General features: G+C 40.2%; 1 protein-coding gene across 1 annotated transcript; it reads left to right on the top strand.

Moving 5' to 3' along the window:
• Nucleotides 1–5,112: 5,112 nt before the first annotated feature.
• Ccl28 (C-C motif chemokine ligand 28) lies at nucleotides 5,113–11,196 on the top strand. Its single transcript, XM_042690535.1, has 3 exons — nucleotides 5,113–5,191; nucleotides 5,783–5,909; nucleotides 11,007–11,196. Exons 1-3 carry the CDS (start codon nucleotides 5,113–5,115, stop codon nucleotides 11,194–11,196), a joined length of 396 nt encoding a protein of 131 aa, XP_042546469.1.
• Nucleotides 11,197–12,750: the final 1,554 nt, after the last annotated feature.

Raw genomic sequence — 12,750 nt, 5'->3', positions numbered from 1 at the left:
CCATTCCTCCCTCCCTTTTTGTGAATCCTCTTTACCTCTCAAAAGAAAAAAACCTAAAGCAAAAACAAACACCACCACCACCAACATCATCAACAACAAAAACCCATGCATCTGTTTCCTGAAGTTCATTTTGATAAATAGTGTTTTAAATGTGCAGAAAAGTTACACTTTTGGGCTCTTCCCCTCAGACTATCATCCTTTAGTTTGTTTGTGTGTTAATACCTAGAGTCCTGTATAGGTTATCATATCCAGTTAAGATCTAGTTTCCCACATGGATATGTGAGTATCTTAACCCTGAATTGTAATGATCTGGGTAGAAGCCCAAGAGTGGTATGGTATGGTTGCATCATAGGGAAGTTTTATGTTTAGTTTTTTGAGGAATCTCCAAACCACCTTCCAGAGTGGTTTACATTAATTCTTTATGTACATTTGTAGCTTTACCCACTGTCTCCTCCATATTTACTGTCCTATTCACAGTGTTTTTCAAGTCTCCATCTCAGATGCCACTTCCTTGGTAAAGATTTCCCTGAGTTTATTATAATTGATTTTTGCCTCTTGGTGTTCCAGAAGGCTCATTCCATTTATCCTAAGCTTTTGTCACACACTGCCTTATGCTAAATGTGTTATTTCACACTGACTACAAAGAGGAAAAGTCCTCTCTTGTTTTGGTCAATCATGGAGCTTGAACTCAGGGCCTGGGAGCTGTCCCTGAGCTCTTTTTCTCAAGGCTAGTGCTCTATTGCTTTGAGCCACAGTGCCACTTCTGTGGTTAACTGGAGATAAGAGTCTCATGGGTGGAGGGGGAGGAGGGGAGGCTGGGAAGGGATGTGAAGGATAAACAAAGGAGGAGGCTGCAATGCTTGGTAAGAATTGTACCCATTATCCTGCCCATGTAATTGTAACCCCTCTGTACAGTATGTTCACAAATAAAATAAAATAAATTAAAAAAAAAAGAGTCTCATGGGGACTATTTCTGCCCCAGTTGGCTTTGAACCATGATCCAGAGGTCACAGCCTCCAGAGTAGCTAGAATTACAGGCATGAGCCATAGGCACCCAATGAAAATCATCTTTTATAATGGAGCATAGACTAACATAACCTCAACCATCAGAGAAAAATGATCAAATATAACTCATGTATTGAGGGTTAGTTCATGGAATAATCATATCACATGCTATGCACAAAAACATTAGAGCCTGGCCCACATTGGCCAATGAGTAACAATTACGATGTTCTGAGCATCTGCTGTCTTGCTTACCAATAATTACAAGGCTTCTACAGATTCTTTAATTAAAACAATACTTTTTGGTGCAGAATCTCACTGCAGAGCTCAGGCATGTCCAGAACTCTGGATCCAAGTGCCACAATCTCCCAGGGGCTACCAAAGCAGACTGATCCAAATAATCTGAACATGTTCAAATTGTGTGTCCTGGATAAAAATCCCTTCCTTATATGCCCGGGATAAAGATCTTTTCCTTGTGAGAGTCTGAAGGAAGGTGGTCTGTGGTCCAGGGAGGATGGCCTTTTTCAGGACCAGAGTCCCTTTATGTAGTTTCCTCTGCTGTGAATTCACTTGACATCTGCTGCCAGCTGCGTCCTCCTTCTGAAACACTCATCTTAGTATCTGCTTTTCAGGCCAGCAGGGAAATGCATCCACTGATCTCAAAAAAATCATTTTAAAGGCAATTCCAATATGGATCTGTACCTCTGAGGTACCAGCTGTACCTCTGAGAAGGGGCAGGGAAGGATGGGAATGTGCAGCATTGTAGTAGAATCCCAGATCCTGGCTTGTTCATGTCTCTGGGCACTGCTGTTTTATCAAGCCGACTCTACAGCGCTTCTCTTTAATTTGCAATATTTTCCATATACTTTTTCTTATAGGCAAATCATCACAGAGGTCCATGTTTATGTGAACTACAACTCTGGAGATAAAGCAAGTTATTTCCCATGATATTACTGGCATTGTGCAATGGTAGCATCAAAGTTGTCCTTGTGGGGAGATTTCTCCTCAATCTTTTATCAGCTTGTCTCTCCATGCAGATAAATGTATCATCTGAATAAAAGCAAGGTAACTGCAGAAGCAGTGTCATATAATCTCCTTTTTTTCAATACCCCTAAATCTCTCATGTGGAAATTCTGGAGTCATCATTGAAATCAAAGGAAGTAGGAAGACCACTTAAATGAAAAAAGTCATACACAAAAAAACAAAAATTACATGGTTTTCTTCATTTGTGGTAGCTAGAATGTGCCTATTACTTACAGAAGTAAACACTGGATGGTATGCAATTGGTTATAAATGAATTAACTGAATAGACTCTATGGAGAGCTGAAAGAGTATAATTCTCTAGAAAGACAAAGTCAAAGCCCAACAAATAAGCACCAAGAAATGGGTACTTGCAAGCAGGGAGGCGGAGCCAAGGGGAGAAAGGCAGACAAATGGAGGAGGGGGGAGAGGGTAGAATGCAGCCAAGAATTCATCGTATATACCACGAAATTAAGAAAAGGCAAAAGGGGAGTCAAGGAGGATGAAAATGTTGAAGAGGGCGACAGATCAAGATGCACTGTATTCACAAACTGCTTGGTTGAATGGCATTCCTTAGTACAACTACTAACAATAGCCTCTTGGGGGCGATGTCGCCTAACAAAATTCTAACGGCCTTCTCCAGTCTCCCTTCTAACTGCCCCAACTCTTCAGAGTTGTTTCTTGGCCTTCTCTTTCTAACTGTATCAGGAGGATATCAGCCCTACCTGCCATTGTACTAAATGCTGAGCTGCTGCTTGCCTTTTGAAATAGTTCATCTGACTAAGGTCTAGCAATCTCCAGCTGAGCTAGTCCTACCTTTACACATGACACATAGAAGCCAATTACTATTAAGTCAGTCCTGGTCGCATTGATGCTTGCATTGATGTTAGCGTTTGGTAACTCATATTGTTTAATACTGAGATTTTATTTATGACTCTTCATTCCAACTATCATTCTGAAATCTACATTTCATATTTTAAAGTTCCTTGGATCACAACTAATAGCAGTGACCTCTAGCACAGCAACTCACATATAGTGAGATATATGGATGAATGGATATATAGGTATGTGGAGAAACTCAATCCCTGGGTGAGATATTAAAAGAATGACTTGGAAGTAACAGCATAGTACATCTAGAAAAAGAAGCCACATAGGATATCAATATATTACTAAATATAAGGACAACCAGTGTTCACATGTCATTAAGTTAATCATTTCAAAGAGTAAAATTCCATAATTTTCAATGTAGTCACAGAACTGGACAACCAACACTACCACGAACTCCAGCACATGCTCATCACACCCACAGGAAATCCTCTGTTAGCACTCATTCCAGTCTCCTCCTCCCAGCTTCCGGTCACCATGAATCTACTTTCTGTTTCTCTACATTTGCTTATCTATATAAATAACATCATATGGTTTGTGACCTTTTTATGTGGCTTCTTTCTCTTATAAGTTCATGGACTTTGGCCTGGGCGCTGTCCCTGAGCTCTTCTGCTCAAGGCTAGCACTCTACCACTTTGAGTCACTTTGCTACTTGCAGTTTTTGAGTGGTTAATTGGACATAAAAGTCTTTCTGGGACTTTTCTGCCTGGGCTGGCTTTGAACAGCGATCCTCAGATCTCAGACTCTTGAGTAGCTAGGATTACAGGTGTGAGCCAGCAGTGCCCAGAAAGTTTTAGAACTTTTAACAGATTGCCAATATGTGTGTGTGTGTGTGTGTGTGTGTGTGTGTGTGTGTGTGTTTGATTCTGAGGATTAAACTCAGGGCCATACATTTGCTAGTCAACTTCTCTCTTACTAAGCTATACTCTGAAGCTGGCTCAATACTTTGCTGTGTTGACTATTTGTTTACTTGCCTGTATCCCATTCAACAACTAGCCTCACAAAGATAGAGATGTAACTTGTTTATTTCAACATTTCAAGTGTAGAGTTCAAGGTTAATCACAGAGTGCCCATTCAACTAATGTCTTCTGAACAAATAAATGATGCCCTTTCACTTCCAGGCAATCTAGTTGATAGGTGCTTAATATGACTTCAATATACAGTCATATGAATGGCAAAATAAAGAGGCCCTTTGGATCTAGATTAAAGGGAAGAAGATCTTTGTAGCATGGGAGAGTCTGTCTGCCCTGGAAAGGTAAACATTTTCCTCATTGTGCTGCTTCAGACTTGAATGACAATTAAATGAGAACTGAGACTAAACAAAGCTACAAGTACTTGTATTTCAGCCACGCCTGTTACTTAAAATGCATGCTTTAGAAGTTATGAAGGACTTCTGTATATATAGATATAATTAACATATATGTATTTCATTCTCCTGAGAGAGAAAAATCATACTTGGCTGAAGCTAGGTTATTTGTTGTTGATCTGTATCTCAAACTGAGATACAATTCCAAATGGAGTATCATGGTGTTTACTCAGGGTAAAAGGGAAAGGAGGAATAGGTGACAAGCTTTCTTTCTACAGAGAAAGAGCTATGAGTTTTCTGGTAAAGATCCTCTGTAAAGTTGAGACACAAGAATCAATAAGTTTTCTTAGGCCCAGGGTAAGGTGAACCTAGAGCTTCCTGTATCAGCACTGACAAATCTTGCCACATTACACTTGACCTAGTCTAAGGCAACAATTTCCTTGGTTTAGACCTCCTCTGTGACATGCACACCTAGATAAATATTCGGTTATCTTCTTCCCCCAATGTAGATAGTTCCTTTGGCCTGTATTCTGTTGATTCACGTGAATTCTGACACCTTTAAATTGCGTGTAATGTCTACTCTGTCTTCCCTAAATGGAATTAAGCCTGGGGCTGGGTTTGAACCGAGAGCCTCAGATCTCAGCCTCCTGAGTAGTTAAGATTACAGGCATGAGCCACTAGTGCCCAGCCCTAAATGGATTTAATTTTTAAAAAAAATCTTTTGTGTTTCTGTTAGGACTTGCAGTTCCATGTACTTGAATCTTTCCAGGAAATTTTGGAAGTTTAAAAAGTGATGAGTATAACCTGACTTCTGGAATTGAAACCCCTCTGTAGAACTACTTAATAAAAATGAATATCTATTGATCATTTTTGTATGGCTCTTGAAGGATGCTGTAAATATGCTGATGGACCTTGTCAGTACACAGTTTCCTGCCTCTGCTGGAGCCCTCATGATCTCTGTCTTCTTCAGTGGACTGTGTGAGGCATGCCCACCATACTTTTCATCTTATGCCACGTCTGTCACCGCCCATCTCCCTAGCATATCACTAGCTACACTTCTTCAAAACAAATGCTGTCACTTGTGTTATTCCTTTTGTCCAAAGTTACATTTTATCCCTCACAGGTATAGCCCAAGTTCCAGAAGGTCTCTAGAGGCATGGTCCTACCTTATGTTCGCACTAACAGAGTCCTCAGTGAATTTCTGGGCCTTGCTTGGATGGATTAACAATCTGTTTCTCTGGAATCTTTGAGATCAGAACTGAGATAGTGTTCCATAATCCATGAGCTTTATTATTATTGTTGTTGTTATTGTAATTTTGCCAGTCCTGGGCTTGAACTCTAGCCCTGGCTCTATCCCTGAGCCTCTTTGTGCTGAAGGTTCGCCCTGTACTGCTTGCGCCACAGCCCCACTTTTGGCTGTTTCTGAGTATTTTATTGGAGATCAGAGTCTCACGGACTTTTCCACCTGGCTGGCTTCGAACTGCAATCCTCAGATCCAAGACTCCAGGTGTAAGCCACAAGGGCCCAGCTAATCCATGAGATTTAATAAATTCTCTTTCCTTCATTCAGCTGTACTTCCCATGGCTTCCAGCTGTTGCACTGAGGTTTCGCATCACGTTTCCCGAAGGCTTCTGGAAAGAGTGAATACATGTCATATCCAGAGAGCTGATGGGGACTGTGACTTGGCTGCTGTCGTGTGAGTGTTCTTCAGCAGAAATAGCTAAAATTTGAATATTGTCATGGCCAACAAACAATTGGGTCAAAGACTGCCTGATACACGACCTCTAGATCACCCATACAAGGATGTAAGAGGAATAACTATCTGTCCTTCGATCCCTGGGCTCCTTGCGGTAAATGTACAGTCTCTACAGTGTGGCCTGAGCCCCACATTAGCCCTTCAGCTTCCCCTGATACAATGTGTGGCTAGCACTCACTGCCTTTGATCACCAGAAAATGCTATGACTTTTCCTAAGGGACACAATGGAGGTTCTGAGTATGACAAAACAGCAAACAGAAGATAGTTCTGTTATGTGTCATGGCTTTCACGGGAACTTTTTGTTGTTGTTTTTTCAGGCAAGTATGCAGTGGTTGTCCTCTTTACTCTGAATTTATCATAGGTTTCCAAAGCCAGTGCAGCAGTGCTTGTACCTGGCTCACAAGTGCCACACGCAACCCAGTTGTAAAAGCCCTTCCCTGCTTTTGAGTGTTATTGGGTGGTAAGCTCTCCCAAATTTCCCATCTCTCGTTCAATGGCTGGAGGCTGACAATAACAGTGTTGGATATGGAGTGTAAATGATTTCTCTGTGACATGCCAGGAACAATCTGTGACTGAGAGGACATAGTTCACCTGGCACCACACAGGGGGTGAATGGCAGACAAAGGATGCAAACACAGCTGTCTTTGTTCAGAACACTGCATATCACCGAGAGGCAATGGTGGGGTTAATCATAAAATGTTCTCCCAAAAGGCTACTTCATTTGAGTGTGAGGTATCACCCTGGCAGATTGGTTTAACACTGTGTATGGCTCTGGGTGTCATTTGGTTTCCCTTTCTTTGAGCTGCACATTATCTCATTGTTTATGTCTGAGCTTCTGAATGACTCAGAGCCTCCTTCTTCCATCTACAACCCAAAAATATCTATTGGCCAGGGATTTTGGATGGCCAAGTACCATTCTACATAAGTTAGATGAGCTCTGTTCTGTGCCAGCCTTTAGGACACTGTTGATCTAACGAGGCTCTTTAGAACCTTCTTTAGAACCTTTCTGATGATGTGAATCATCTCTGGGATTTGACATGCATTTTTTTCCTTTTCATGGGAATCTATCCACTACTCATTTAAACAAATTACTGATTCATCGTTTTTTCAGAGACCACTTCAAAGACAGAGATGGCTGAGCAACTCATCCATCAATCAAATGTCCCAGAGCAAAAGAGATGACATCTATATTTAAATATAGCTAAAACTAAAAGAAGTAAGGCTTAGCTCAAGTAGTAGAGGTTGTTTGTTGGGGAGAAAATGTGAGGTTATTAAAGTTATTTAAGAATCATAAGTTTTTTAGAAGGTATGATTTCCACAGCAGAGCCTCTACTTATATCCATTGGATTATATCTAGCTACCCTCTTGTGGGGAAAAAAAAAGCAGGGAATTGACTTTATTTCTTAAGAATCAAAACCCTGTCTTAAAGATCCATAAGATTCCTCCTAGGGGAGGGAGTGTAGAAGAAGCTACTGCTTCTTTTACATTCTTTACTATTACCTTATCTCTTTTCATCCAGATGGGATGGAAGTGGGCTACAAACCTGTCTTTATCTCCAGTTCCTTCAATTTAGCATTCCCACACAGGCTGGTTTTATTATGCTAATGCTCATTTAACATTTTTCTTCACATTGCTCCTATTTGGAGTCCCCACACTGCAGGATAAATTATTCTACTTGGGTCAGATGGAGCTGTTGCAGCCTGTGCTCTCCCCTCTCCCCACCCGCTTTCTTCCTGAACAACAGGGCAGGAAAGTGAGGCTTCCATCTCCAAAATAATGAGCAAAAAGCATAGATGGGAAGTGGAATGAATCATATGGCATAGGTAATTATAGTTTAAAAGTCTAATTCTATAGCGCTTTTCCCCCTCTAATTATTTTTCTGACCTTGAACTCATGTTATTACCCCTATGAAGTACAGGTGGGGCTTGAATGAAGAGAGGTTGGACGCGGAGATTTTAGGCCAACGACTGATATTTATACAGACTAGTTACTAAATGTTGTTTTGTTTTGTTTTTTGTCGGTTGTGGGGCTTGAACTCTGGGCCTGGGCGCTGTCCCTCAGCTCTTCAGCTCAAGGCCAGCACTCTACCACTTGAGCTACAGCGCCACTTCCTAGTTACTAAATGTTGAAGCTTGAACACATTGAGATTTGCTTTGCTCATTCATTAGTTGAGAAGAACACCTGTGCAGCCTCTCTCACAGGCTTGTATGTGGGTCAAATGAGGGTGCATGTGCTAAGACTTATAACTGGGAAAGCACAAAATTCCTGTTAGTCCTTTTCACCTATCTTTTGGAAGACAAGTGGTCACATGTTTTGTTGATCACTTATTTTCCTAATTGGCAGACTAACAGAAGAAACGCATTTGTCTCATGCATTTCTATTCATACAATGGAAGAGGCCCGTCTTTGTTGCTTTCGTTAACACATCCAGTGAAAGCTGGTTCACCTAGCCAAGTCTCTGACTTGGAAACTGTGAGCAAGGTAATGGTAAGAGATTATAACCAGTTATGTTGGCAGACATATGGCCACAAAGTGTGTCCTCCAGTCATAAGTTTGCTTTGGGAGGGAAGCCCCTAACGATTAGAAGACCCTTTACTTGGACAATCTCTTTCTGCCCACATGAGTTGCCCTATATGGAGAGCAGTGCTAGGGGTGGTAAAGATGGATGATTCCAAGCAGGTTATGAAATATGGATATAGGCAATTGTAAGTTGTTTTTAGGATGTAGTAAAAACTGTAAGAACAATGGAACACAGCCCTATAAAACATGGCCTCTTGAGCAATCGCAATATCAAGTTCCCTTGCGGATAAGACAAGTAGAAGTTTCTATTTCTGGCAGCCAACTATCATTTGATTTTTTTCTATCATGGTCCTATGATGACTATTTATGTCAATAACTCGAAGACCCTGTCTTGTACCATCCTTTTTGGACAGAATGCAGCATATAGGTGGAATAATTACACTTTTAGGTGGAACTAACCTGTTCAAACTGTTGTGCAAGCCAGCACTCCTTAGGACAACTTGCCTCAGGAGTCCTTTACAACATTTCTGTAAAGGCTTTAGATGGAGGCTCTCCAAAAGATGACGGATGGAATTCAAAATGGATCCCATCAGTTCAGCTCCTGCTATACTCAACTGCCTGAACTGTAAAATATAATTTTCATATCTTGCCTACTTTATGAGGTTGTTGTAAGGATCATATGAAAGGATCAGTGGGGTAAGGGAGGATGAAAGGAAAAGGTAAAGAGAGGGAAACATGTTTATAAACATGTATAAAGACAGAATTCAGAACCCATTCAAATTGGTTTTTAAAAAGGGGAGACTGTAAGCCAGGCGCCAATGGCTCACGCCTGTAATTCTAGCTACTCAGGAGGCTGAGATCTTAGGATCATGGTTCAAAGCCAGCCTGGGCAGGAAAGTCCATGAAACTCTTATCTCCAGTAAACCACCAGAGAACTAGAAGTGGCATTGTGGCTCAAGTGGTAGCTGAAGAGCTGAGGGACAACACCCAGGCCCAGAGTTCAAGCCCCGTGACAGACCAAAAAAAAAATAAAATAAAAAATGAGAGAGACTGGGATAAGAAAGAATAATAGGGCAAACTTGATTGAAGTACATTATATGGATATATGGAAATATCTGAATAAAACTTCTTTGCAGAATTAATACACACTAGTGGCTGGGAAGGTGGCTCAGTGGTAGAGCGCTTGCCTTGCATGCCTGAGGCCCTGGATTCGATTCCTCAGCACCACATCAACAAAAAGAAAAAAGCTAGAAGTGGCGCTGTGGCTCAAGTGGTAGAGCGCTAGCCTTGAGCTCTAGAACTGAGGGACAGCGCCCAGGCCCAGAGTTCAGGCTCCATGACCGGACCCAAAAAAAAAAAAAAGAATTGATACGCACTAATAAAAAAGAGAGAAAAAGATTAATGGATGTGTATGATGGGGCAATAAAGACGAAAAAGAAAATAAATTTTGAGCTGTGGTATAAATCTATATTATTTTAAACTTTAATATCCCCAAAATATTTTAGTGCATTGTTTTGTTGAACATTCACTTTGTGTCTGCAACGAATTACAGTTCCTACTGTGAATAAAGATTATTCCTTCCTCAAAGAGTATCATTTTAGAAGGAGAGATGTAATGAATCAAAAACATAGTAAATCAAACACAAAAACAAATCTAAATAAAAAACATAGTATTAAACTATGTTTATTAAACTAAGTGCCAGGAGAGAAGTAACTCTCACCATAGAGACTGAAAGGAAAAAGAAGAGCTCAGAAGATTCAGAAATGCCAGCAGTGTCTGAGATGGGTCATGAGAATGAGATCGATTTTGTTAGATAAAGCTTGAGCAAGGAAGAGACTAGTTCTTTTTTTTGTTTTTTTGGTTGTGGGGCTTGAATCCTGGGCCTGGGCAGTGCTGCCCTGAGCTCTTCAGCTCAAGGCTAACGTTCTGCCACTTGAGCTACAGTGCCACTTCTGGTTTTCTGGTGGTGTATTGGAGATAAGAGTTTCCCGGACTTTCCTGCCTGGTCTGGTTCTGAAACTGTGATCTTCAGAAATCAGTCTCCTGAGGAGCTAGGAATATAGGCGTGAGCCACCATTGCCCAGCTAGTTCTGTTTTTTTTTTTTTTTTTAATTTATTTATTTTTATTATAGTTTGTTTTTCTCTTTTTCCTCTTGCTCCTTATTCTGCTTCTTCCTCTTTTTTTCTTTTCTTTTTTTTTTTTTTTGTTTGTTCTTACCACTTTTACCTCTTTCTCCTCCTTTTAATACTGTCTGTTGATGTCTCAGGACTCCAGGCAACAGGGAAGAGTCAAGACTGACATTCCTGATGTTCAGTTTAGAGTTTACTCCCTAAGAATGCTGTGTCCAGATGTGGGGCTGTTTTAACATCACTATGCTGTGGGTGCTTGTATTTTTTTTTTGTCTTTTATTTATTTGCTTTCATTGTCATCTTCAAAGAGTTCAATTATGCATTTATGTGTAGAGGGCATCGTGATCGGTCTTTTCCATCAGTGATCACTATCTTCCTTTCTTGGCAGCCTTCATGTGAAGCGCAGAAGAGTCTGTGTCAGCCCACATAGTCTCACTATTAAGCAGTGGATGCGAGCTGAAGCAGCCAAGGAACATGGCAAAGGCAACATTTGCCATAAGAAGAAACACCAGGGCAAGAAGAACAGGAAGGGGCCCATCAGGAGAAAACATGAAACAGCCAGCCCTAAAACTCCTTAGTAGAGTTTACAAATGAATCTATAAAAATGATCCTCAAGTGAACTTGGCCATGATTATAAAGTTATGCTCCAAACTTTCTTTATTAGTTTTTTTTAAATGAACAATTGGACAGTATGCAAATGTTGCCAACTAAGAAGTGGAATGAAATCAACATTGTATAACATTTTAAAGGTGCAGGGACAGACAGGAGAGAGAATGAATAGGTAAATGTCCATATATGAAAGTGGAACCAGGTAAATTGAAGGTTTTGGGTGGAGTTGGGGTGGAGTTTTGAGCATTGCACTCACAAACTTGAATTGTACAACTGCTTAAAGATAATTCAAGGAAAAAACCCACAAGACTATAGGTATAATTTTTCTATTTTTTTGTTCCAATTCTGGGGCTTAAACTCAGGGCCTAGGCACTGCCCCTGAGCTTTATTGCTCGATGTTAATACCCTATTACCTGAGCCACATCTCCACTTCCAGCTTTTTGGTGTTTAATTGGAGATAAAAATCTCACAGACTTTCCAGTCTGGGATGACTTTCAACTTCGATCCTCAGATCTCAGCTGTCTGAGTAGCACGAGCCACCTGGCACCTGGCTTTTTACATTTTTTTATTAAAAACTTTTCCAAACCTACAATTAATGAATGGTACAAGGAGTCATTGATATGTCTTTAATCTAGGTTAGTCATTATTAATATTTGTCCCTCTCTCTTTCTCCTCTTTGTATATATGTAGGTATAACTATCTATCTAATCTATCTATCTATCTATCTATCCATCTATCTACCTATAGCTAGCTATTGATAGGTGATATATATTCTTTCCACTAATGTTTTGAAAAGAAATTACAAACATAATATCAGTCTGTTTTCTGTTACTATAACAAAATATCTAAAACTAGGTAATTTTAAAAGAACATAATGTTCTGGAAGCTAAGAAGTAATTTGTAAAGAATATAGTGATCTGGAAGTTAAGAGGTAGTTTATAAGGAATATATGGTTTTGGAAGTTAAGAAGTTCAGGAGCATGGTGTCCACACGTGGTTGGTGTCTGCATCATAACATAATGATGGCCATCATGTGGCAAGACAGAAGAAACATGCTACTCAGGTCTCCCAGTTCTTATAAAGCCACTAATTCCATCATGGAGACCCAAACTTCATGATTTGTTTCATCCTAATTACTTCCCCAATCCTCCACCTCCAAATCCGGACATATAACCATATAAAATTGTTTCCAACACTGGAATTTAGGAGTGATATTTCAAACCTAATTTCTTTTTTCTTTTTGGTCAGTCGTGGGGCTTGAACTCTGGACCTGGACACTGTCCCTCAGCTCTTCAGCTCAAGGCAAGCACTCTACCATTGAGCCACCTTCCCAGCCCAAACCTAATTTCATTGCTGTAAATTGACATTTTCCTGAGAGGCATTTCCTACAAATCACTTCATCAGTTTTATACCTAAAACTTTTCATTTTCATCTAGTTCATATCCAAATTTCCTTAACTATTTCCAGATCATTTTTATAGGTTTTTAAACTATAGGAATCAAGACATTTACATATTGCTTCGTT

The sequence above is a fragment of the Dipodomys spectabilis genome, unplaced genomic scaffold (assembly GCF_019054845.1).
Source record: "Dipodomys spectabilis isolate Male_0828 unplaced genomic scaffold, ASM1905484v1 ptg000138l, whole genome shotgun sequence".
NCBI lineage: Eukaryota > Metazoa > Chordata > Mammalia > Rodentia > Heteromyidae > Dipodomys > Dipodomys spectabilis.
This window is presented reverse-complemented; position numbering and strand designations above follow the sequence as displayed.